Source organism: Rhinolophus sinicus, linkage group LG12, assembly GCF_036562045.2.
Source record: "Rhinolophus sinicus isolate RSC01 linkage group LG12, ASM3656204v1, whole genome shotgun sequence".
NCBI classification, from domain to species: domain Eukaryota; kingdom Metazoa; phylum Chordata; class Mammalia; order Chiroptera; family Rhinolophidae; genus Rhinolophus; species Rhinolophus sinicus.
Window position 1 is genome coordinate 20,507,082 of NC_133761.1, and position 26,296 is coordinate 20,533,377.

General features: G+C 34.0%; 1 protein-coding gene across 6 annotated transcripts in view; it reads left to right on the plus strand.

The window, feature by feature from the left end:
* The window catches only part of CSMD3 (CUB and Sushi multiple domains 3), a 1,090,811-nt gene that overhangs the window by 665,758 nt on the left and 398,757 nt on the right, over positions 1–26,296 (plus strand). For all 6 annotated transcript variants that reach the window (XM_074316364.1, XM_074316366.1, XM_074316365.1 and 3 more), the window contains 3 exons: positions 17,052–17,234; positions 22,062–22,388; positions 25,001–25,195. In XM_074316364.1, coding sequence (XP_074172465.1) covers positions 17,052–17,234; positions 22,062–22,388; positions 25,001–25,195 — 705 coding nt within the window. The remainder of the gene's footprint in view (positions 1–17,051; positions 17,235–22,061; positions 22,389–25,000; positions 25,196–26,296) is intronic.

Genomic DNA, 26,296 nt, shown 5'->3' on the forward strand with positions numbered 1-26,296 from the left:
CTTAAAATATTGGGTTAGACTACAGTTATCAAATTGAACTATAATTGGTTTTCCCCCAGCTATTTGACAAGGGATTTTCATTGTTGTTCATTTTTTAAAAAATCAAAATAATATCTCACTGAGAATCCTGCTTTTATGATAAAGCTACCTTTCATTGTTGATCACCTTGAGTTTAAACCCTGTGTCTGTGCTATCGGAGGTGAGTGTCACAGCCTCTTCTTCATATTTTTTTCTCAATTTTTCATCTGAAGCCTATAGCATTACTGACTTGTACCCAGAATCACAAATTTTCCTACTAACCCCAACTTCATTCTCTATCTCCAATCAAAATCTCTCCTACAGGCCAGCAAAAGTTCAAGAACCAAAGTTTCTCAATAGTTGTTGTCTCTCCTCTACCTCCCCTCAGGCCTCTACACACAATTTTTCTCTCCCTCATCACTGCCCCCTTATATATGAAGTCCACAGAGGTACAGAGACCACCAGTCACGTAATAGTGAGATATAATGTCCTAAATTGTTTTTTTCTAGAATATTTTGATGTAATTTTTTTTTTTTTAATATGGTGATTATATATAATTCATACTGTTGCTTAGAATGGTTCTCTGTAAATCAAATACAGCAACAATTCATAAATCCAGAGCACTGTGTTTGGGATTAGTTCAGTTAGTGTAGACTAGAATTTCTAATGAGAGCCACCTTTGACTTCCAGTTTTCCTACCTTTGATTTCCCTTATGATTCATGAAAATTGAGAAGAGAAAATAACATATTGGATGTTTCCCATTTACTGGGTACCAATCATATAAAGATAATTTAGAAATGTTTAAACTGCTCAAAGAGTCCACAATCCGATAAACTCGTTCAACTGTTCCTACTTCATCCTTTCATTTTATTTTTTCGGTTTCTTCTTCTTTCCCAAGCCTTGATTTTGTATATATCTTTTGATATGTACTATATGCTCAGTGGTGACTTGGTCTTCACTTAGGGCCTTCTGGCCTGTTTTAGGGAATTTCAAGGAAAATCTCTTCATGAGGGCTAAAATTCCACTGGTAATATTTTTTTTCCATTTTTTATGTTATTTTTTAACTTTTAAAAAGTTTTTAAATTGCAGTTGACATACAATATTATATTAGTTTCAGATGTACAACATAATGATTACACATCTATATGCCTTATGAAGTGATCACCGCAATAATTCTAGTAGCCATCTGATACCATGCATAGTTATTACAATATTATTGGCGGTGTTCCCTATGCTGTACTGTGCATGCCTGTGACTGCTTTTATCACTTGTGATTTGTACTTCTTAATCTTTAAAATATCTTCTATATCTTATTCAACTTTTTAAACTTTCTAGAGCCCAAAATATCATGTCTTGCAAATACTGTGTTTCCTCGAAAATAAGACCTAGCTGGACCATCAGCTCTAATAAGTCTTCTGGAGCAAAAATCAATATAAGATCGAGTCTTATTTTAATATAAGACTGGGTATAATATAATATAATATAATATAATATAATATAATACAATACAATACAATATAATACCGGTATAATATAGTATAGTATAATGTAATATAATATATAATATAATATAATATAATATAATATAATATAATATAATATAGTACCAGGTCTTATATAATATAATATAACTTAAGACCAGGTCTTATATTAATTTTTGCTCCAAAAGATGCATTAGAGCTGATGGTATGGCTAGGTCTTATTTTTGGGGAAACACGGTAGTACCCACACAGACCTCATTTATATTAGGAAAACCAGATCCAAAGACCCAATGGTATATTTATTTGTGGTTTCAATGTCTGTCACCAGTTCTCCAAAATGCCTGAATAAATATTGTTTCTCTCCTTAAGCAAACACCTAGTACAAATCATCTAGGATAAGACCCCTCCCCACTAACTCAGCACATATGGAAGCTCAATACCTGTTTCTTAGATTGTAAAAAGGTCATGTGGATAGTGCCAGGACTTAATGCCTTAAAGGGCTAATACTGTAGCAATGCTATTACTTTTAAGACAGAAGTCATATTCTGCTCATTTGTTGCACTCTGGCTTTTCTCAATACAGTCTTTTAGAATAATCAGAGTTCTTACTTGCTTTATAGATATACCTTCAAATAATTATAAGTGCTTTCACCAACTGGTAGATATAGTAAGAGCAATAACACTTAGAAGTTTTTGATGGCTGCTGTTAGGCTGTGAGCAGTTACGGTTCTTTCGAAAGAAAAATCCATTTACTTTGATTGCTATTATAGTTCAAAAAATATTGATCTATCCCTGCTTGCAAACTCTTTTAAACAGGTAGCTACAGAGATTTAGACAAAAATCTATATTTCACTTTGTTCTTTCATTCAAAGTACTTCAAAGGAAAATGTTTGAAGAATAGACAGGTTAAGTGAGGTTGCAAGTGAACAATGGTATGTTGAGTCTTCTTGTAAAAAAGAATGTTTCCTGATACTTTCATTTTACTGCTCCATTATTAGACTATTAGTTCATATGGGAGTAGAGACATGCTTCTTAATTGACTCCATCATGTTTAGTTTATTTCACGCGAGATTAGTGTGACTGCTGTGTGTGTGGAGTATTTGGTATGCATCTTTAGGATGATTTATCAGTGGCTTACCTCTGCTTATAAGAAAGTCAAAGGTCCTTCAGAGAGCACACCGTGTATCCCACATCTCCCCAACCTCATCTCTTACCTCACCCTCCTTGCACCCAAACTCTAGCAGTACTGAGCTACTTGAATTTCTCCAAATGTCCTGTTTTACATTATCATCCTTTTGGTCCAACAGTTCCCTCAAACTACCACACACCGTATACCGGCCCTCACCCCCACCACACATGTCCTGAAAAATCTTCCTGAACTTAGTCTGTGCTTCAGTTTATAGAATTTTTTGCCTTTTCACTCTTAAACAAAATTGTTCGTTTTATTCTCAGGTCTCCCGTCTTCTAAAATGACATTACTTAATCATACTTTTGTGTATGTGCATACTTGTCTTTTCCTAGTAGGCAGTAATAGAGTCTTGCACCTACTATCCCAACAGTTAAGATATAGTACAATTTCAAGACATTTTCTTGACTGAAAATACTAATAGATAATTGAATGAATGTATGAATGAGAGGTCACTGTAAAATTGGTAATGAAGCTATCAATAGTTAGCTGGCTTACTGGTTGATGATGGCATGAACTGATTTGAGATTTTTACACTGAAATTGCCCTTGAACAGATATTCCTGGGTAGCCGAATCTCAAATCCACATTGTGCTTTTGACACAGACACTGTACCCTAGTCCCAAACTAAAGGAAAATGCTAGCCAGGTCATTTGAATGACCTTAGGTTTGTAAACAATGGGTCAAGATTTAAGAATACTACCTTAGGGCAAGTCAGGGAGGAAGAGTCTCTTGTCACTTGATTTTGTATCTTTAAGATATCCTTTAAATCAGATTACATGAGAAATGCATTTAACTTCTCAAATCATCTTAGATTGGAGACTTGTTTTAAAACATTTACATTTTGTGGCATAGGTGTTGACTAGAGCATAGTCTGTTCTTTTTCTCTTAAAAATGTGTGCCAAGGAATTTAAAAAAATAGATAGATAGATAGATAGATAGATAGATAGATAGATAGATATAAATACATACTATATACTATATAATATATAGTATATACTTATGTATACTATATATCATATACACACAGACATATATATGTCTGTGTGTATATGATATATAGTATATATAAATATATATAAATATATATAAATATATATATATATATATATATATATATAAAAACCTGTGTGTGTGTGTGTATATATATATATCCTTAATGCATCTATGTGGCAGCTCTTACTGAATGTGTTTTTTAAGGGCCAGAATTATAACATATAACCTTTTGTGGTTATATTACGTAGAACAGTTCTTGGTACACAGTGGATCCTTAGTAAATAATGAACTGAAATTAATTGATTATATACTTTTTTTAAAGTAATTTATTCCACCCCGCTGCATGCTTTTTCTTTTGTTTGTTTCTTTTTTCTTTTTTTATTAGTTTCAGGTGTACAAAACAATGCAACAGTTAGACATTTCACCCCTCTTAAAGTAATAACCCCCGTCCCCCAATCTGTTGCCCCTCTGACATCATATATATCTATTACAATTCCATTGACTGTATTCCCTAAGCTATACTCCATATCCCGTGCCTGCGTGGGTATGTGTATGCATATATATATATATATATATATATATATATATATATATATATATTTGACATACAATATTATTCAACTTTAGCTTCAGGTGTACAGTGCAGTGGTCAAGCATCTACACTGTCCATGAAGTGGTCTCCCTAATGCGATATGTTCCCATCTGAAACCCTACAAAATCTTTACATTATTGAATTTATTCCCCAAACTGTCTGTCATATTCCCACGGCAATATTGTAGTTACCAATTTATGCTGTCTAATTCCTTACCCTTTTTCCTCATCCCCACCCCCTCCCTTTTAGCAACCATCAGTTTTTCCTCTATATCTCTGAGACTATTTCTGTGTACTTTGCTCATTTGTTCAGATCTTTAGATCCCACATATAAGTGAGATCATATGGAATTTGTCTTTCTCAGACTGACTTATTTCACTCAGCATAATGTTCTGTAGGTCTATCCATATTGTTTCAAATGGTAAGATTTCGTTCTTCTTTATAGCCAATTAATACTCTATTGTACTAATGTACCACAGTTTCTTAATCCAGTCATCTACCAATGGGCATTTAGGTTGTTTCCAAGTTTTGGCTATTGTAAACATAGGGGTGCATATATTTTTCTGAATTTACGTCTTGGATTTCTCTGGGTAGATACCTAAGAGTGGAATTGCTGGGGTCATAAGGTAATTCCATTTCCAGTTTTTTGAGATACCTCCATACTGATTTCCATAGATACCTCCATACTGATTTCCATAGATACCTCAATACTGATTCCCACCAACAGTGCACCAGGGTTCCCTTTTTTCCACATCCTCACCAGCACTTGTTGTCTGTTGATTTCTTGACGATAGCCATTCTGACTGGAGTGAGGTGGTATCTCATTGTGGTTTTTATTTGCATTTCTCTACTGATTAGTGATTGATCATATACATTTAAGTTGGTAAGAATAACCTTTAGATTCCCTGAGCTAAGATACTTTATCATCTTCAGGAAGCATTTTGTTGTTCTTGTTTTTATTATTGTTTTTTAACTGATTCCCACCTGGCCCCATTAAATTGTTTTGAACAATGAAATAATTGTATATACTAGAGAACTACTAAGTTAGCATTATTTCTTAAGTTTTGGAGTTGTTACATTATAGTGCATTTTGAACTGTTGTAAAATTTCAAGAAATATGTTAACAATAATTGAAATACCTCATTGTATTTCTGTTTAATTATTTATTTTTAATCAAATTAAAATACTTTGTATTTTCCCTAAAAATAACCTTAGTCCTACCCTCCTGTATTTCAATATGTTCTCTTGAGAAAGAAAGAAAGAGGGTGGCATTATCATTGTTGAGTAGGGTTTTGCTTAAAACTCCCAGAAATCCATGGCCAGAATTCTGATAATCACTGGGTTGGAGGAAATTGCTACATAACTCAAATTCGTTTCTTCTATACGTATTGTTTTACTCCATTTGGGCTGCTAAAACAAAATACCACAGACTGGTTAGTTTATAAACAACAGAAATATGTTTTTCACAGTTATCGGTCTTGGAAATCCAAGATCAAGGTACCAAGATCAATGGTGATCTTCTGGTGGAAGTTCTCTTCCTGGTTCTTAGCTGGCACCTTCTACTGTGTCCTCACATGGTGGAAGGGGGCAGTGAATCTCTCTGGAACCTCTTTACTAAGAACACTAATCCCATTTATGAAGGCTCTGCCCTCTTGACCTGATGAGCTCCTAAATGCTCCAACCCCTAATACCATCATCTTTGAATTGTGAAGGAATGCATTGAGATCATGGCACCTGTGAAGCCCAGGAAACTGTTTGTGTACACAGACATTTGCTGTAGGTCCCTCAGTTACCCTCTAAATTTGAGACTTGGGCACTGAAATGACAGAATGTAAAAGGTTTGTCATAAATGCATAAGTACAACCATAAAAAATAAAAAAAACCTCCTAATTAATGATATACCAAATAACATTGTAATTAGAACCAAAGAAAACCACAGGGTTTTTTTGTTTTTTTTTTATTACAAATGAAGAAGTCCTAATTCTGTTAAACATATTAAGGTATTCTATAAACTTTAAGGTGAAATACGATTAAGAATTGAGGTTTTTAAATTATTTTTTGAGTGCGTCTATTTGCTGCATCTCAAAAGACTATATAATTTAAGTACCGACTGCAGATGTTCTACACCAACTCTGTGTGAAATCGTCAACTTTGGGAGTCTAGTCTCAGGGTATTTTTACCAGTATTCTAAATTTTGCATATTTTTTTATTAAATGGTTGTGCCTAATCGGAAGCTTTGTAAATGTCAGTGTTTTCATCATGATTGTAAAATACTTTATGTATTTATTATTGCAAACAAATATGTCCTTCATTACTTTGCCTGGGAAGTTATAGATTTCCTTCTCAAAATATCTTTAAATGTTGACTATAGTCTCATTTGTCTGAGATGCTTGAAGGTGAGATGGAGTTTAACTCACAAGGTCTTTTCCAGCTGCATGATTCTGTATTTCACAACCTTTGTAAGCCCGTTGCTAAGGTAATGAAATTCCCAAGAGGCTTCTTAACATTAAGAATCAGCAAAACTGCAAGTTTTACAGATCACATTCTTTTAACCTACAATTTCTCCAGGAAGTATTTGAATTACAGTGTCAACTGTTGTCAAGTCAGAGATTGATCAATGAGAATTTCTATGTCACTTTAAGGCCAAATGTTAGTCTTTGGCTGGAAATCTGATTGAATTTAAAATTAGAGTTTATTACTTTAAGCATCAAGGATCAGAGTTACTTGGTCACCCCCCCAAAAAAAAAGTGTTTAAAGAGTCCTGTTGTACATAGTTCAGTCACTGCCATTTAAACCTGTATATCAAATTTTGTTTTCAACTCACTGCAGGAGAACCTTCTGGAGTGTTCTGCTTATATTTCCTCTAACCCCCCATCCTCACTTATGTTAGCACTTCTTCCTTAGTTTCTGATTCATTTGTCTCCACATCAAGGAAAAAAAGAGCAAAACCAGATGCTACTCAATGGGTGCTGACCTCTGATTCTGGGAGTGGATATTCACTTTGTTATGTCCAAATTTAATTTTGAATGACGCACAGTGTTTAGCTGATACTCAATAGAGGTGACACTTTATAAATGTCGTTTAATTCTGAGACAAAATATTGTATGATAATCACATCGAATATCAGTAGAATGCTAAATAAATTGTTTTGGGGTTGTGTTGATCTTTCAATTATAAACTATATTGTGTCAATCAGGGACACCACACAGGTAACCAATGGTGCATTCACACTGGGTTCAGGTTTCCATAGTGTAGTGTTTGCCTAACCCACTGGGTGTGTGTGAGCAGAACTTAAGAAAACTAACAAGGGGTTACACAGTATCCCTGACTAGTGATAATGGGGAGCAATTATCACTTTCAGGAATGATAACCAGAGCTCTCAGAGGATAGCTGTGTGGAGAAGGTAGCATGACATAAGCTTGGCTTTCAGTAAAGAGATATATCCATCCTACTGTGATCAGGCAGAAAAAAAAAAAAAAAATGGGGAAAAATAACCCTACTGCCCTCTCCTCCTGACCTCCTCATCCCATCTCTTGACAGTGCCACCTGTTTCCTGACCACCTGTTATACACAAAAGAAATCAGTAGCATAGGTGCCTAGTATGGGTCCATGTGGGTCAACCTTTACTCCCAGCCTATGGGGGAGGAACAAAAGGCAAAGCGGACAAGGGTGGAGAATGGTTCTTGAGGGTTAAACATAAAATATCCACTACTCAAATTCTATAAAAATGATACAACTGTAAAATTTAAATTATTCACAAGGTGTAACTGAAATGCATCATTCAATTTTCTATATATGGAGTTCTCAGTAACTACAAGAATTTGTGATTGCTTAAATTGTTTACTAATAGAACCTCATATTTTATATGCAAATTATTTATTGCCTTATTTCCTTCTCTGTGTACTCCACAACTATCTTGAATATTAGGTTCTAAGAGAGGGTATAGTACTTAAGAACTCATGTTCTGGAACTACACCATCTATGTTTAAATGCAGTTCTGCCACTTAAAATTTGTGTGACTTAGGCTTCCGGTCAAGATGGCAGAGTAAGTAAATGTTGTGCTCTCTTCCTCCCATGACCACATCAAAATTACAACTAAACTACAGAATATCCATCATTGAGAATCACCTGAAGTTTAGCAGAACAGGAGTCCCATAATTAATATACAGAAGAAGCTACATCAAGGCTCGTAGGAGGGGCAGAGATACAGAACAGGCAGGTCGCACACTCTTGCTGGAGGCTCATGGGAATGTCCAAGAGAGGACTCAACCTGGAGCAGCGGTGACCAGGTTCTTGTCTCTGCACAAGAAAGAATTCATGAGCGAGACAGAGGCAGGAAAGCACAGGAAGTTTATTGAAATGAAAGTACACACTTGAGAGGGAATTGTGAACGAACTCAGAGATTGAGTTGCACCAATGAAGTCCTGGCCATGGGTATTTATACCTCCCAGGGGCAGGTTTTGGCAACATCCAATTGTAGAAACCACAATGTAAATGAGATTATAATGACATTATAGTTAGCTAAATGTCAGTTCCCGATCATAGAGATTAGCCCTGCTCAATGAAACTGGTTCTTGTTCTTCTCCAGCTGCAGGTGCCTGATACAGTCACTTGTTTCTTATGTGACCTGTAAGGTGCCTCACATTGTATTCTGGAGGAGGTTGTCAATTCCCTATGCTACCCATCCTGCCTCAACACCACGTGTGGCAATTAGAAAGCTGGAGGGTATCTCAGCTCTATGGGTCTTCCCCAGAGAAGCAAGGTGTCCCAACCCCACACCAGGTTCCCCAACCCAGGGCTCCAGCGACTGGAAGAGAAGTCCCCACAAGTTCTGGCTGTGAAAACCAGTGGAGATTATGGCTGAGTGAGACAGAGGGCTGCTGGAGTCCCAGGTGATTCTCTTAAAGGGTCTGTGCACAGACTTACTCACTGACAAACTCACTCACTCTGAGCTCCAGCGCTGGGGCAGCAGCTGTAAAGACACCAGGGACACACAGGGAGGAACTGAAATGTCCGACTCTCACATAACTACAAAATGACCATCCAAATTAGAGAATCAACATTGATACAATACAACCAAATGATTCACAGACCCCATTCAAATTTCTCCAACAAACCAAAAATGTTGCCTTGTCAGGATTCAACCCACATAACTTCATAGCATTTATTTGTTATGTCTTTTTCAGTTTCTTCAGTTTGGAGGAGTTTCTCAGTTTTTCCCTGTCTGTCATGACCTTGACAGTTTAAAAGCACCTGCCTTTCATTTCATAAGATGCCCCATAATCTGGGTCCATCCAGGCTTTCCTCATATCCAGACTTGAGCCCTTCATTCTTGATAGAAATGATGCTCATCGTCTTAATGCATCACTTCAGAAGGCAATGTTAGTATATCCTCCACTGGTGATGTGATCCTTGATCACCTGGTAAAATTAGTGTCTCCTGAATTTTTAATGATAACATCACCATTTGCACCTTGTGATGGATAGGTGTTTTACAGAGCGGTGAACCAAAACTATGCCAGTATCTTGTTTATTATCCAACATTCACCCCAAATCAAAATCACGATGATGGCTGCCAAATGTGGATTTCCTATTTTCATTAATTCTACATTTTTTAAAGTGTTGTTCTACAGGGAAGCAGTGTTTTCTCTCCCATTCGTTTTTATGCGTACAGATATATTCATTTAAATTGTATTCAATTAGTTCTAATCTGTCATTATCACTGTTTTTGAAACTGCCCCAGAATGGCGATGGAGTCCCTTCAAGCTAGCTCCTCTGTCTTCTGATAGGTCCCATTATTCTTTAAGCTCTTTTTGTTGTTCTTTGACACAACAAGTTGTACCAGACTCATCTTGCACTTTTTCATTTTCAATCGTAGAAGCAGACTTTCTGGTTCCTTTTAGTGAAAAAAATGGTATTTAGACCAAGATCTGGACACTCAGTGTACTTGTTAGTATAGGGAATTATTGCTTTCAGGATTCTTAGTGGACGAAGCTAGAAAATATATGTGCATACATGTATGTACATATATACCTATATATTTGACATATATATGTATACACACATGCAATCTAAATCTATAGTCTATGTCTGTATTTTAAACATGAGTTCACACCAATTCCTCTAATTTTAGTTCAAGCGCTCAGGATTATTTTTAGACTGCCCTTTTTCCACACCCCCTTATTGATTGTGAGAAGTCTTGCACTCCTTATCCTCAGTAGGCTCATAATTTGCACAATTTCCTTATATGTAGTTAATCTCCCAACCCTTCCGGCTGCATCTTTGGCCTTGCTTCTCCTTTTTTCACCCCAGCCACAACATCACCTACTTGAAGTCACTACCTGTACAACCCTTTGTGCCGCCGTCACTGCCTCTGCTATAGGCTGAATATTTGTGTGCCCCGAAAATGTGAATATTGAAACCTATTTCCCAAAGTGATGGTATTTAAAGTGGGCCCTTTGTGAGGTCATGGGAGTGGTGCCCTGATGAGTGGAATTAGTACCCCAGAGAGCTTTCTTTCCCTTTCTGCCACCTTAAGACATAGCAAAGAAACAGCTTTCTATGAACCAGGAAATGGACCCTCTTCAGACACCAAATTGGCTGGCATCTTGATTTTGGACTTCCCAGACTCCAGAACTGTGAGACACAAATTTCTGTTGTTTATAAACCATGCGGTTTATGGTATTCTGTTATAGCATCACCAGTATTCTCAGGCAGCCTCCTAACTAACTCCACCAATCCACCGCATAACGAAGAAAAGTGAAGGGAAAATACATCTTTTTTTTTTTTTTCTCATACTGCTCTTCTCCTTCCTACCTGAAGTATGTTTCCTTCCTCACTGTTTCCAGTTCACTCAGTGAGATAACTCTAAGATAGTTCAAGGGTCACCTACTCTAAGAGGATTTTGCTACACCTTCTTTGGGCCCTCATTTAAGGACGGAGGCTGCATCTTATTTGTCCTTTTTTGTTGTTGTTGTTCATCTTATTTGTCTCTATGTCCCTACTGCCCAGTGTTATTTTTGATATATATTATAAACTAAATAAGTGTTTCATAAATAGGTAATTAATGAATGGAGATTCCTCCACAACAGCTTGGTGATTAAGACTTTGGAGTCAGACAGAACGAAACTCTGCTATTCACAAGTTTTTTGAAATTTTGCCTGTTAGTGTCTTAGTCTGTTTGGCTGTTATAACTAAAATACTATAGGCTGCATGGCTTATAAACAATAAACATCATAGTCTGGAGACTAGAAAGTCCAACATCATAGGATGCTGTCTTCTCCTGTGTCCTCACATATTCTAGCAGAAGACACAAGGGAGCTTTAAAATCTTCTTTTACAAGGGCACTAATCCCATTCATGAAGGCTCCACTCTCATGACCTAATTATCTTCCAAAGACTCTACCTCCAAATATCAATCATCATGTTGAGGATTAGATTTCACCATATAAACTGGGGTAAGTGGCACAAACACTCAATCTTTGCCATTTCTTCTCTGAACTTCTATTTTCTCATCTGCAAATGTTGATGAAAATAATTCATTCATAGGGTTGTCATGATGATTAAATTATATAATGAATGTTTTAAAATACGTTTTCACAGTGCCAGTAAGTTTTAATGCTCAATAAATGATAGTTACTATTATTAATTGTTCTTTGTCCATATTTCTCGTGCAGCACTCATTTGTTGCACATTAATTATTTCTTCAGATATTAGTCTTGCTTCCTGGATAGAAAAAAAAAAATATTTAAAGGCAGTGAATCTAATAGGTATATGTTTATTTTACTTACTGCATATTGCTTTTCAGTATAAGAGAGTATTGCTGCTTCAAAAATTTCACCTTTATTTGAAAATGTATCCTTGATTGTAAAAGAATGTTGTATTAAAGAAACAAAGAAAGCTATATTGCTTCAAAATAGTTGAGTAAGCACTTACTCTTGATCCTGACACACAGATTATAGAAATCATATTTTCAAATATTTACTGATCCTTAGGAATAGGAAGATAAAATTTCAGTTGTTACAAGGCTGCAGGGGATCCCAAAGATAAATAAATATAATTAAGCATATAAAGATATATAGGAGGTCCAGTGGTAAGTTGAGAATTTCATAAACCAGTGCCTCTTTGGAAGCAAAGGAAGCCATCGTGCACCTGGGCCAGAAGCCTCTGGGGAGAATGCCACTGGCAATCATGACAAACTGCAGTAATTGCTACAGAGGAAAAGATGTCAGCTACAGAGCCAAATACCCAGACACGGAATGGGAGTCCGATGCAGTCAGTTACCAAGCAGGAAGGCTGATCAAGTCAGGATGGAGACCATAAAAGTGACTTCATCAGCGATCAATAGAGGGAGGAGTTTGCACCCAGAAGTACAATGTGATTCTGATATTATGACAAATAAACCTGAAGGCAGGGGCGGTTGAAGGTGAAAATGGGGAGTGCGGGGCCTGTGTGGTTAGATAGAGAAGTAAGCACTGGACAGCTTGCTTAAAATGAAGAGTTTTGTTCTCCCCTAAACTACTCTCGCCTGTATCTTTCTTCATAGATTTAACCCCCATTGTGATTCACTGAAAATATTTTTAAATATGAGCTTTAGAAGAAACTTTACTCTGCTGCTGTCTAAGTACCCTTCTGCTTATACCCAAGGAGCCAGAGTTAAAAAGCAGAAAATAATTTTAAATAATTATACTAGATAGCTTCATAAATATAAGAGGAGATTGTATGTGTGAAAAAAATAATAGGCAATAAAACAATAAAAAGTAATAATAATTATTAAATATTCAGGAAATGGCAACATAATTTTTCAGTATATAGGTTGAATTGGGATATAATAAAAGTACACAATGAATTAGTAAAGTGGACTTTATAATAAACATACCCACATATATATTTACATATATGTAATTCTAGAATTCAGAATATAGAATTTTTATAATGAAAATTCAAAAGATTAAGTGACATAAAGGTTAAATCCCAAAGTTCCAATATTCAGTGTAAAGGAATTTCAGAGAGATGAGAGCCTGTAAGAAACAATATTTTAAAAGAAATAATGGTAAAAATTTCCTAGTACTGAAAAAAAAAAAAAAGGTTGCAATGTATTTCACAGGAGAAATCTATCAAGCACCAAGTAAAAAAAAAAAAAAAGATTTAAAAACCAATATCTAGGTAGATGATACATTTTAAAGCAGCAAATCTAGAAGGGAATCATAACACTTATGGGAAAGGAAAAGAGGAAGCAGGAAACAGATTAATTTTATAAGAGAATTAAAATCAGTTTGACATCATATTTCTCATCAGAAATAATGGATGGATAAAAGACCAGGAAAAACATCTTCAAAATGCTGAGGAAAAATAATTTTGAGTTAACTTTCTGTACCTTACCAACTATCATTTCATAGTGAGGGCAAAATAAAAACATTTTCAGGTGAAAGAGAATCTCTTCTTTCATTCTTTCAATAACAGAAACAATTACAATAAGATGGTAGATGAGTAATAAAATTTTTGAGCCTAGCAACAGTGTCATCCCACCATCACCTAGCACTTTAGTCCCACTCTTCCCTGTTCGATACCTTCCCCACAGCATGTATCACCTTCTGAAAAATGATGTTATTTATTTATTATTATTTATAAACTCGTGATGGAATTCATGTGACCAGAGAGCAGGAATCACTGTCTGTTTATTCATTGATAGATCCCACATACCTAGAACATAATTTGTCCCATCTTAGGTGGTCAAATAAATACTTGCTGAATAAATTGAGTGACTAAATGATGGTTTAAACTATGTGAAGTGCACTTGATTCAACTAAAAGTAAATGTGGTAAAATCTATACTCTATTTGGGACTGTAGCATAGTTCTTCTAGAAATTGTCAGAGAGGGTAAACAAAAGAGAATTAAGGGCATAAACAATTTCCATTTGACAAATATAACAAATTGAGTATATTTTAAGGATTTATCTACTGTGAGACCTGGATATATTTATTCTGATACTAAGTAATATTAGAAATCAACAACAAAATGATAGCCCCTAACCATAAATTTAAAAACACTTTGAAATTATTTATGAGTTAAAGAGAAAATCAAAATGCAAATTACAAATTATTTAGAAGTTAACCAAAAAAAGCTCTGTATCAAAGCAATACTCTAAAGAAAATTTATAAAGGCAAGTTTTTTAAGGAAGCAAGAAAGGCTGAAAATAAGCTATTAAAAAAAATAGCTCCACAAGGTAGAAAAAGAACAGCAAAATAATGCAAAAGAGAGTTGCCGATGGACTCCAAAAGACAAAAAGGAAGATGTTTAAATAAAAATCAAAACAGTATAATTGATCAGCAAAAGTTGGTTCTTTGGATAGACTAATACATTTCACAACCCTTTGTAAGTATGAGCAAAGAAAACTGGAAGACTACAAATAAATAGCTATGAGTGAGAAAGATTTATGATATAGTTATAAAGAGGTATCCTAAAATCCTGTAACACAAATCTATTACTACTAAACTACTAACCTGGCGAACCTTGGAAAAAGTCACTTCTCTAACAAAAACAAAACAAAACAATCAAAAACCTTCAGCAGGAAAATAACATTAGAGATTGAAATGGTGGTCAGATATCTACCTCAAAATTGTGTCATATTCAGACAGCTTTTTTAGGAAGTTCTAACACTCAAGGATCCAATTATCCCTGTTACAAAAACTAGCCTAAAGACTAGTGAAACTTGAAAAATTATTAACCTCTTGATATTAAATCTGGATAAAAACAACACAAAAATTAAAAAAAAAATAAATACACACACACACACACACACACACACACACACACACACACACACACACTGGAGGGTGTGGCGTCCAGCACTACAAGAGTTGTGGGAAGCGAGGAGGGCGGCACAAGGTTAAGAAAGACAGTAGACAAGAATAGAGTGCAAGCGGGGCCAAGGAACTCAAGTCTCAATGACTGAACCCCGAGTCAGGCCAACACATGGCTTTTATTAGTTAGGTGTGGAAGTAAAAGAAGTAAAGCTTGTCAATCTCATGATCTGTGAATCCCATATGTTATAACAGGAAACTGATTCAAGCCAATCACCCTTGCCAGCAGGCAGCTGAACCTTAAGTCTCAGGATAAGTACTTCCCCAAGGGACAAAAGCTTTATGCATATGAATAGATGGAGAGCACATCATTGAGTCACTTCCCCTGCTGGTTTGTGAGAAGGAATGCAGCCACAGAGGCAGAGGCTCTCCTTAGCCGGGGGGAGGGTGAGGGGCTGTGCCCACCTCTATGGACCCCACGAGTTCCCCAGATTTTCCCCACATGGCTGTGTCTGGCTTGGGTTGCCCCACTGCCCCCCCGTAGGGAGTCGTACCCATCTTTTACTAGCCAGCCATCTTTCTGGGGCCAAATAGGGAGACATAAGGTGTAAGAACACAGGTGAAGCAAAGTCCCGGAAAGGATCCGTCTGACAAACTCTCCTTTCTTTAGGGCAGGTATGAGGAGACAGACGGGTAGGCTGCTGCGTGGCAACAGTAGGGTGCCAAAAGAATGTATACGCATGACTTGTATTCATCTTTTGTTATCAGTATATGAGTATATTTTTACAATTTCAATACAATTTTTTCCTTTCTTAAAATGTGTATACAGTTTTTTGGTACCCTATGCATATAGACAAATGTCACTCACTATGTCATAGATAAAATAAAATATCAAACCCAGTTCAAAGGATATAAATTGTTCAAATATATCTCCAAAATTATTGTTTGGTGAAGAAAGAGAAAGTATAAAATAATTTTGACAGTTAAATACAACATAATTTATAATACATATATGAAGCAGTGCTACATAGTTTTTCTGGAGAGGATTTTTATATTTATATAAAATGCAGATGTTAATATTATATATTGTATATGTCTTTGCATAATTATAAAAACTTGGAAAAAGAACTGTAAAGATACACACCAAAATGGTGTGATGAATTACAGAAGAACTAAGAATGTGTGATTGTTGGAGTGTCCTAAGAGGCCATAACTTCATCTCATATTTTTTTAATTTTAATTTTTATGATTTTTGCTGTTATTTGAGGACACCTGTGTTAAGATGGCTCCATATCTTAAAAACCAAACCACCACAGCAAATTACTATGGACATTTATAGCTTCACAATGAAGATCCTAGATATTCTGAGTTTCTTTGAATGTGGACAAAAGGGTGTTTTAATATGCTCTTAAGAGAATTTTTTTCAACCTCTTCAATTTAATTCCTGCAAAGAACATTTATTGAGTAACATATCCGGGTAATTTGGAACACAAAATGGATTCCTGCCCTAAGGAGGTTTTTGTTTTGTTTTTTTGCGGGGGGCGGGGGTTCTGGTTAGGAAAGTAATTCAACCAACTAGTATCAGGGAACATGGCAGATCATGTGTGAAAGGTGTTTATTGATTGCTGGAAGGATACACAGGCAGAAAATTTATGTCATATCCTGGTCGCAATCTAAGGATCTACTGTATCATGTACAGATTACAAAAACAAGAACAGTCTTTGGGATTTGGGGAAAATACATATGTATGTGTAAGTATATGCACAGTACAGACAGAAAATCTGAATTTGATTTTGATCAATTCATCAAATTAGGTCCGTAAGCGGATCAAAAGAAACAACAATAACAACAACAAAATAAGATTGGAGAACTTTTGCTCTGAAATATCTCAGCTGTAGAGAGTGTGCGTGTACTAAACGGGATATATGGACATCATATGCCTGAAACCCTTGGAAAGTGACTTTAATCTATTTTTACAGAAATTGAAAAAGAAAGTTGTGGAGATCCTGGTACACCTTTGTATGGAATTAGAGAAGGCGATGGATTTTCTAATCGTGATGTTTTAAGGTTCGAATGCCAGTTTGGGTTTGAATTAATTGGAGAGAAATCCATTGTTTGTCAAGAGAATAACCAATGGTCTGCAAACATACCCATCTGTATCTGTGAGTACCAAATGCTTTGCTTCCAGATAGCATATGTTACCCTGTCCTCGCATATAATTGCTTTTGTAATTAATTGCAAAGAGCTGGAACCGTGTAATTATTTTTGAACTAGTAGCACTTTGTGACACTATCTTTAACAAGTGTGCTTATGCCAAATTATAAATTTCATTACAGATTTAAATAAAGTTAACATAGTTCACTTGGTAATTGCAAAGTATATATTATATGTGTTCTCAAAACACTTTATTGGTGGCACTTTATACTTTATAGATAGCATACTTATGGAAATTATACATCTAAGCTAATTCTAATAGACTCATTTATTTTAATATGATAGTATATGCTTATTTGCAATCAAAAACACTTAAAATATTTAAAGCTTATATTCCATGTATAATGCATAAACTTATTTTTGCTTGTAGATGCTCACACTTAATGCATCCTTAAATGCCATTTATTTATATTGCACAAAATAAAATTCATTAATGTTTATGATATACAGTATGCTTGGATTAAAATAATGTATTTCTTCAAATACATTAAAACATACCAATTTAATTGCAACAAAAACATAATTTTTATTATACATTAATGCACTTTTAGGTTCAATTGAATACTATTTTCATTACCAACAAATACGACTTACCAGGTGTGAGTGCAATATTGAAATTTTTGAATCTTAGTTGGACTTTTCATCTGTATCCAACTTTTAATGATAATGCTTTTCATTTGTGAAAATCTTTATTACCTGTAAAGACATTAGTACAAACCTTACTTTAATATTTTACTGGTTTAATAAAAATGTAGTCTTTTTTAAGGTCTACATTTTATCTGAATTATAATATATGCTGCAAAATGTACATTTTCCTTTATTAAAAATGTTGATTATTTAACATTTTGAGATTATCACTTTAAAAGAACTGAGACCTTTTAAAGTGAATACAGGCCATTTTCTAATATATATATTGCACACTCAAAAAAAAAAAAAATACGAAAAATAGCAAGTAAGCATTACTGTTTCTCATTATAGTGTTCTAGATACATATTGCCATGATAACATCTTACATTTCAGCAAAGTGGGTATTTTTAGAATCTGGCATAAATTTCCCTAGTTAAAGTATATTTTGCTTGATCTTCGGGAAATCTAGGAGGGTAAGAGTGCGCTGACCCCTTTAACAGAACTCTTTCATGTTAGAGCCGGTGTTCATCTAACCGAGATCACCTTGTGAAATTCCTGTTGTGGGAGAAGAAACTACATTAGGAGAGTCTGATTTGATTATGTCAGCATCATCTAAAGCTTATTAATACTTCAAAAGATTTTACTTGAAGATCTTTAGTGCTAGGGGTTCTTCCAAGGAGACAATGTCACTGTACAATTGGTGAATCTATTAATGTTATATACCCCATTAAAAATGAAAATATTTTAGATCATTTTAATAGATGCTAAAATGCATTTAATAAGATATTTAAAATAATGCTGACTAAAACAAATTTGAAAACTCTTGAAAATCTAGAGGACATTTTTTTACTATTTTAAAGAGAATTAAGTCCTGCATCCTGATATATAAATATAGAGAAATTAATAGTTTCCTTATATACCAACAATAGCTAATTTGAAAGTATAATTGAAAGAGAATTTTTAAGAAAAATAAAGTTATAAAAAACTATAGAAATAATCCTTACATAAATCCATATAACTCATAGAAAAAAATTACCAACTTATTGAGAATAGGAAATTTTATGAGAAAAAAAAGACATGGACACTATGTCTCTGAATGAGAAGATATTATATGAAGTATGTAAATTATATAGACATGCTTATAAGGTCATGCTTTTATTTTTCAATAAAAATTCTAACATAATTTCTTTGGGAACTTGACTTAGTGCCTTGACATAAAGCTAGGTAAAAATACAGGCAAGAATAGATGCTTATGTGGATACTAAAGCATAACGTGAAGTTATTACCATAAAATTAGCATGATATTCACAGAAATATAACACTAGGTCAAAGGAAATTACATAAAAAGTGCATCTAATATAATGAAGGGTTTAGAGTACAGTAGTCCCTCTTCATCTGAGGGAGATACGTTTCTAGACCCCCAATGGATTCTGCCCTAAACCATGGGCAGAATCAAACCCTATACATACCATGTTTTTTTCCTATGATACATAATTATGATACAGTTCTATTGATCAATTAGGCAGAGTAAGAGACAACAATAGCTAATAATAAAATAGAACAATTTGACATATATAATGATATATAATAAAAATTTATGTGAATGAGCTCTCTCTCAAAATGTGTTGTACTCATATTTTCAATTAAAGGAAGCACTTTATGGCTTCTCTTTGTCATATCTGAATTGCTGGTATCACTACTCTTGTACTTTGGGGCCATTATTAAGTAAAATAAGTGTTACTTGAACACCAGCACTGTGATGCTAATACCTAGACAATGTATCTGACAACCGAGAAGGCTACTAGGTATCTAATGGATGGGCAGCATGCAACAAGGTGAATATGCTGGACAAAGGGATGATTCACATACCTGCATGGATGGAGCAGCGTGGCACAAGATTTTATCATGCTACTCATAAGAGCCCACAATTTAAAACTTATGAATTGTTTATTTCTGGAAGTTTTCCATTTGACATTTTTAGACCAAGGTTGACTGCAGGTAACGGAAACCCAGAAAGCAAAACTGACACTATGGGCAAACTACTGTATATATAGGCATCTACCTATCTCTCTGATAAGGGAGGATAACATGATAGATTTTGGCTAGCCCTTGCCCCAGGTGAGGGTCATTTTGATCAGAAATTTGCAAACTATGAATTGTGGGCTAAATCTGGCCTGAATCCTACTTTTGTAGATAAAGTTTTATGGGAACATAACCACTTACTTTCATTTACCTGTTGTCTATGGCAGCTTTCCTGTTACAGTGGCAGAGTTATTAGGTTGGTGCAAAAGTAGTAACAGTTTTTGCAATTTATTTTTTTAACCCTTTAAACCGCAATTACTTTTGCACCAAATAACTAGTTGCAGAAGAGACAAGTGCGGCTTGTAAAGCCACAGCACTTACTATCTGTCCCTTTACAGAAAAAGTTTGCTGACCCTTAATTTAGATCAAGGGTTATAGAATCAAATGATTCCAGGATGCAGGCAGGTGAAAGTGTGAAGAGGGAACATGTGTACCCATGAAGGAAGTGACAGGAAACTGTAATTCATCGACTTTTCAGGAGAAGCTAGAGATCCAGGTTTTATCCCGTCAAGTGTGATAATTTTAAAAATTATCTCATATTTTTAGTGGGGCATAGGAAAAAAACAATGCAAATACAATTGCATTCAGCCCCATGATTGCAAGTTTGGATTCAACCCCATGACTGTCAGTTCCTAAGCCCCGGTTTCAACTCTTAACATCATTCCATGAGAAAAGCAAATTTAAGTTAGAAATTACATATAAAAAAAAATGAGTGATACTTCATATAATTTCTATGATTCTTTTACATATTTTACATGTACATGTAGATATAATTTAATTTTTGTCATTATAGTTCTGTAGATAGAGATAGATAGTGACCTAGTTCCTGAAAGTTAAAAAAACCTAAACTTAAAAGCAATGAAAAATGCAGATTATTATTTTTAATATTCAAGTTAAAATAAATTATAATAAAATATTAACAAAATAACAAAATGTGCAAATTGAAATATTGTGTGAATATTGTAAACTAAGAGTTCATAGTCTCAAAAGATTAGAGTTCATGAGCAGATAATTCCAAAAAGAGAAAATATAAATGGCTAACAAATATAAGAGAAATCTTCAACTTCGCTAGTAGGCAAAGAAGTGGCCAATTTGTACAGATGTCGTTTTTCTTATCAAATAAGAAAGGGAAAATTTGAACAGTTTTGTGTTGGTAAGGGTGTTGTACTCTGTAATATATTTCTGTTATATTTCAGTATAAATTATAACTTTTCTAGGCAGAAATTTAGCAAAATATTTTGAGGCTTATTTACATACTTTATTTACATACCTTTTGTCAATAAAATTTGGTGCAAAATTGTATGAATTCAATTTTGTTAAAAATATGTTATAAAAACTACTGGAAGAAAATACATCATTATTTTAACAATGATTTTCTCTGTGTGATGATTTACTTTTCTATGTATCCAGCTTCTGCTTTCTAAATGTTCTATGTGAATGTTTAAGTCAGATGTTTTTAAAAGTTAAAAAAAGAAAACTTGAGGGAGGAGGACTTCGTCTTAATATGGTGTGAGAGTTTAGTTGGTTTTCCAGTGTTTGCCACCAGTGGTGTCCATTATAAAAGTTAATTCATCTCCTTGTCTGTGTTCTAAACTGTAAGAGCATCCCATGACCATGGTAGAATGAAACTCACTGAGTCACCACTCTCTTTACAAGTTTTCTCTGGGCTACATCATCCCATTTCTATTAATAGTCACATGCTATTTTGTGTCTTTAATTATTTCATGAACATTATTGCTTTCTACAAAATCTCTATTTCTCCAACATTATTTTTGAGACACAGAAACAAAAACTTTGCACAGCACTCTAAGATGAACATGATAAATGTCAAATAAATTGCGGTTATTACTTCAATTATATTTTGTGCATACTTAAGCATACAATCATCAAAAAATACTAGTAGCCTTTTCTAATATGTACAAACGGTAACTTTTCTGTCTTATAAGATACTTTACATTGTTCAATATTAATTTTTTTTACTATAGTTATCTGAATTGTAAGATAGGACAATATGGTAAAATATTACTTTTGATTATTCATGGTATTTTCTAATCTTATTTTAACAGTTCCTTGTCTCTCTAACTTTACTGCACCAATGGGTACAGTCCTTTCTCCTGATTACCCAGAAGGGTATGGAAACAATTTAAACTGCATCTGGACAATAATCTCTGATCCAGGGAGTCGGATACACCTTTCTTTTAATGACTTCGATCTGGAATCCCAGTTCGACTTCCTTGCTGTTAAAGATGGTGACTCTCCAGAATCCCCAATTCTTGGAACCTTTACTGGGGCTGAGGTGCCTTCCCACCTTACTAGTAACAGTCATATACTGCGATTAGAATTTCAAGCTGACCATTCAATGTCGGGACGTGGCTTTAACATCACTTATAACAGTAAGTTTAAGCTTTCCATATCATCTATTTCTACAAAGTAGAACTGGAAAGGAATCATGCACACCAGCTCTGTGGTTCGATAGATAAAGAAATGTGAGCAATAACATATATAACTGTGCATTTGGTCCTGGATTTCCAACCATATTTTACTCTCTATCGTGTCATTTCTGTTTGTGAGAGTCCTGGTGTTAAGGAAATGTGTTTCAAATATCATTATTAGATCGGTGAATATATTAGCTTATTTTATGAAATCTTATAAGCAGGACCTCGAATATACTATATAACACAGGCTTTGCTCTTTATTACTGTGCAAACATAAAAGGAAGATAGTTCTTTCCTTCAAGATATTGAAGGATACTTTAAAAAAAAAAATAGCACAGAATTATAATTGCAAAGACAAATTCACAAAGCTATAGAAGCATCAAAAAGAAAGAACTCCTTAACTTAGGGGCAATAAACCACTATCCTGATTTTAGCAAAGCCATCACGAGGGGAAATACCTTAGTAGTTAAGAATATCAGCTCTAAAGTGAAATGATCAAACTTCAAATCTACATTTTTAGGTTCAATAACTGAGCCTCAGTGTCCTCATCCATAAAATTGTATTGGGTTTCTATAAGGAGTATATTAGGTGATGCATGTAAATAATTTAGCCTAGGGTATATGGTACCTAATAATTGCTCAATAAACATTAGCTATTATTGTTTAATTGGCTTTTGAACTATTACCTTGACATTGGATATTACGTTACTGTCTATTACTACATACTGATCCAGATTTGAGAGTTCTTTGAGCTGTTGTCTATCACTCATATTCATGTATTTCAAAAGAATAAATATTACTTTTCCGAAAAAAAACCCAAAAACATGGCATAAATATATCCAAAAAAAAATGACTCACATAAAGGAAAATCTATCTTAGTGGGTTAACATACTTACCAATACTTCTGTTTGCAAATGTTTTACCTGAAGCCAAAGAATACTAGTGATTTTTATTGTTTTTTTCCTTGAAGCTACCACAATGACAGATATTGACCAATTTGACAAGTTAATATCTAAGTGTCATGTAATAATATGATTTACTTTCCTGCTCTTTAAAAAAAGAATTGCACCCTCACTCCCATCACTGTCCATTCAATGCTGAGCTTTGGCAATTAGTAACAAAACCCAGTTATTGTCTATTCAAAGTGTCACTAGTGGTGAGTACTGTCACTAATAAGTGACAAATGTAATTTCACATTATTAAAATTAAATTGGCTGTGACATATGTCATAGAGACTTACTCTTTTAGGTGGCTGCTTTATCTGAAAGTTCTCTTAAAAATATTTATACACCCGTATATAGATACATACATGCACTTACCTATTTATAATTTTTATTTTTCTTAACTGCATATTTGTAACTTTAATGTTTTGGTACCTTCAGGATATTACGAAAATATGCCTCCTTGTTCCTTGTTTTGTTTCTCTAGTAAATCATTTAATCCGTCATATGTAAATTATTTTGTTTAATGCTTACTAGTGACATTTTTTTCCCTAAAAAAATATCTATGAAGAATTTTGTATAGAAGTAGGCTTAATCAAAATTGTCTTTAATGGTACAACAGAAAACAATGACTAAATATGTGTACCTAAAGTATATATTTTATACATTTTAGAATTTACCTTAATATAATTTTATATTGTTTGACTTAAAAATGTGAATGGATAATAAAATTATATGATTTATGGACAATATCAAAGTGATGCTTAGTGAGGCAATTTTAAATAACTGTATATACTTATTTAGTATGAATACAATAATCTTAAATTACAAATATCTCATAAAACGTGTTTTAAACATTTAGACTTTGCTACTTTATATATTCTTCCATTAGTATTATACTAATTTAAACATAGTGTATATTGGATCATGAATAGGAGAAAAATTTGTAGGGCTCATGCAATCTACAGTCTCTGAAAAATTCAAAGCAGCGCGTTGTCACTACACTTCTGCCATTTGCTGGGACTGGGCTAAATAAACGCTATAGGATATTCAAGGTCAAATGTAATAGTGGCCCTAAGCTCAAGAACTCTCATTCTCTTGAGACTCATAAGACAAATAACCCAAGATACAATATGTTGTTGAGAAAAAATTAAAAGCAGCCCAGAAGATATATTTCAATCCTATCTCTATGCTTTGAGGCAAGCTACTTAAATTTTTCTGATTCTCACAGCATAAATGATGATACTTTTGCTCATCAGACTATTCTAAATGTCAAATGAGATAATAACATTTCTAAAGCTCTCTATTCACATTCATTGGAATTCTGACTAGATTATCCTGGAAATTGTTGCATAGACGAAACCTAATGATCTCCAGAAATAAGCAGAAAGAGTTCCATTTTGAAATTGTAGCGTGAAATTCATGTTTTAAAATAATCACGCCTATTACACATCATGGGAAAATAGGTATGATCAGAGAAGAGCCTCCATTTTTTTTCTTTTAAATAAATAAAGTCTTTTGTAGAAATAAACGTAACCTTTTAAAAATCAATTTTTTTCACCCCAAATGCACAACTCTTTTTCTCATCCTGTTTGTATGTTTTTTTGTTTGTTTCTTTGTTGTTCTCAAGCATTTGGGCATAATGAGTGTCCTGATCCTGGAATACCAATCAATGCACGGCGGTTTGGGGACAACTTTCAATTAGGAAGTTCAATTTCAGTTATTTGTGAAGAAGGATTTATTAAAACCCAGGGAACAGAAACAATCACATGTATTCTTATGGATGGAAAAGTGATGTGGAGTGGACCAATTCCAAGATGCGGAGGTAAGCAAAATGACCCACGAAAAATGTAACCTTGTCATCATTATATTAGAAACCATAATAGGAAATCATTGTTCTGCCAGGACTGTTGTGATCTTTCTCTTAAAATATTAGTGATCTAGGACATATATACTTAAACAAATCACATTTTTATGTTTCCATGTTAAAATAATTTTTAGAAACTATTTAGGAGTTTTCTTTAAAAAGAGCTCTTATTAAAAGATACACATTAACAAATGGTAAATATCGGTTGCATGTGCAAATTTTCTTTAGTACATACGTCATAGTTATAGTTTAGTACACTTTTATAGTTTCCATGTATATTTTTCTTGGTATTTTAACCATTCAGAGCATAAATTTGTTTTTTAAAAATGTGTTAACTATTATTAATTACAATACATAAATGTATGCTAAAGCAGCCATTATTTAACATGTATAAATTTTGTAGGCACAGTTTGCTAAACATTTTGTTTTTCAATTTTGATTCACCAAATAAAATGTAGTCAAGAAAGTTCAGCACAATATATATACGTGTGATACATATATACTGTGTTTGAAAGTATATATCTTCGAATATACACACTCACATAAAGTTGTAAATTATACTGGTAAGAAGGAAGGATGACCATATTTAAAATACAATATATTAAGAATATAGTGTATCAATTTAGGATCTATAAGAGAGTGTGGAGGGGAGCTTTATTTAGAATTATCACAGTAGGAATTAACATTCTGAATGCTGTTTACCTTCCACCCTAGTACTTGAGGTTATATATCTATTTTATTTAAAAAGATATAGAACTTTTACTAAGAAATCGATGAGCTAGAACCATGAAACATGCTTTAATAAATTGCCTGTAATGAATAGGTGATGATTTTTAAATGATTTCTTCTTTTTCTTGCTTTCCCAACTTTTCTTCCTATCCCAATTTTCCTCCTTACCTGTGCCCAAACTGACAATGGAGGTTTTGTTTTCTTAATTTCTAGCTGATACATTGAGAATAGTTAACATACACTTCAGAAGTATAGCAAACTTAATTGAATAATACAGCCATTACCTGTAAGTGCTATTTCATGTAATGAACATTTTCATAATGTCTCATG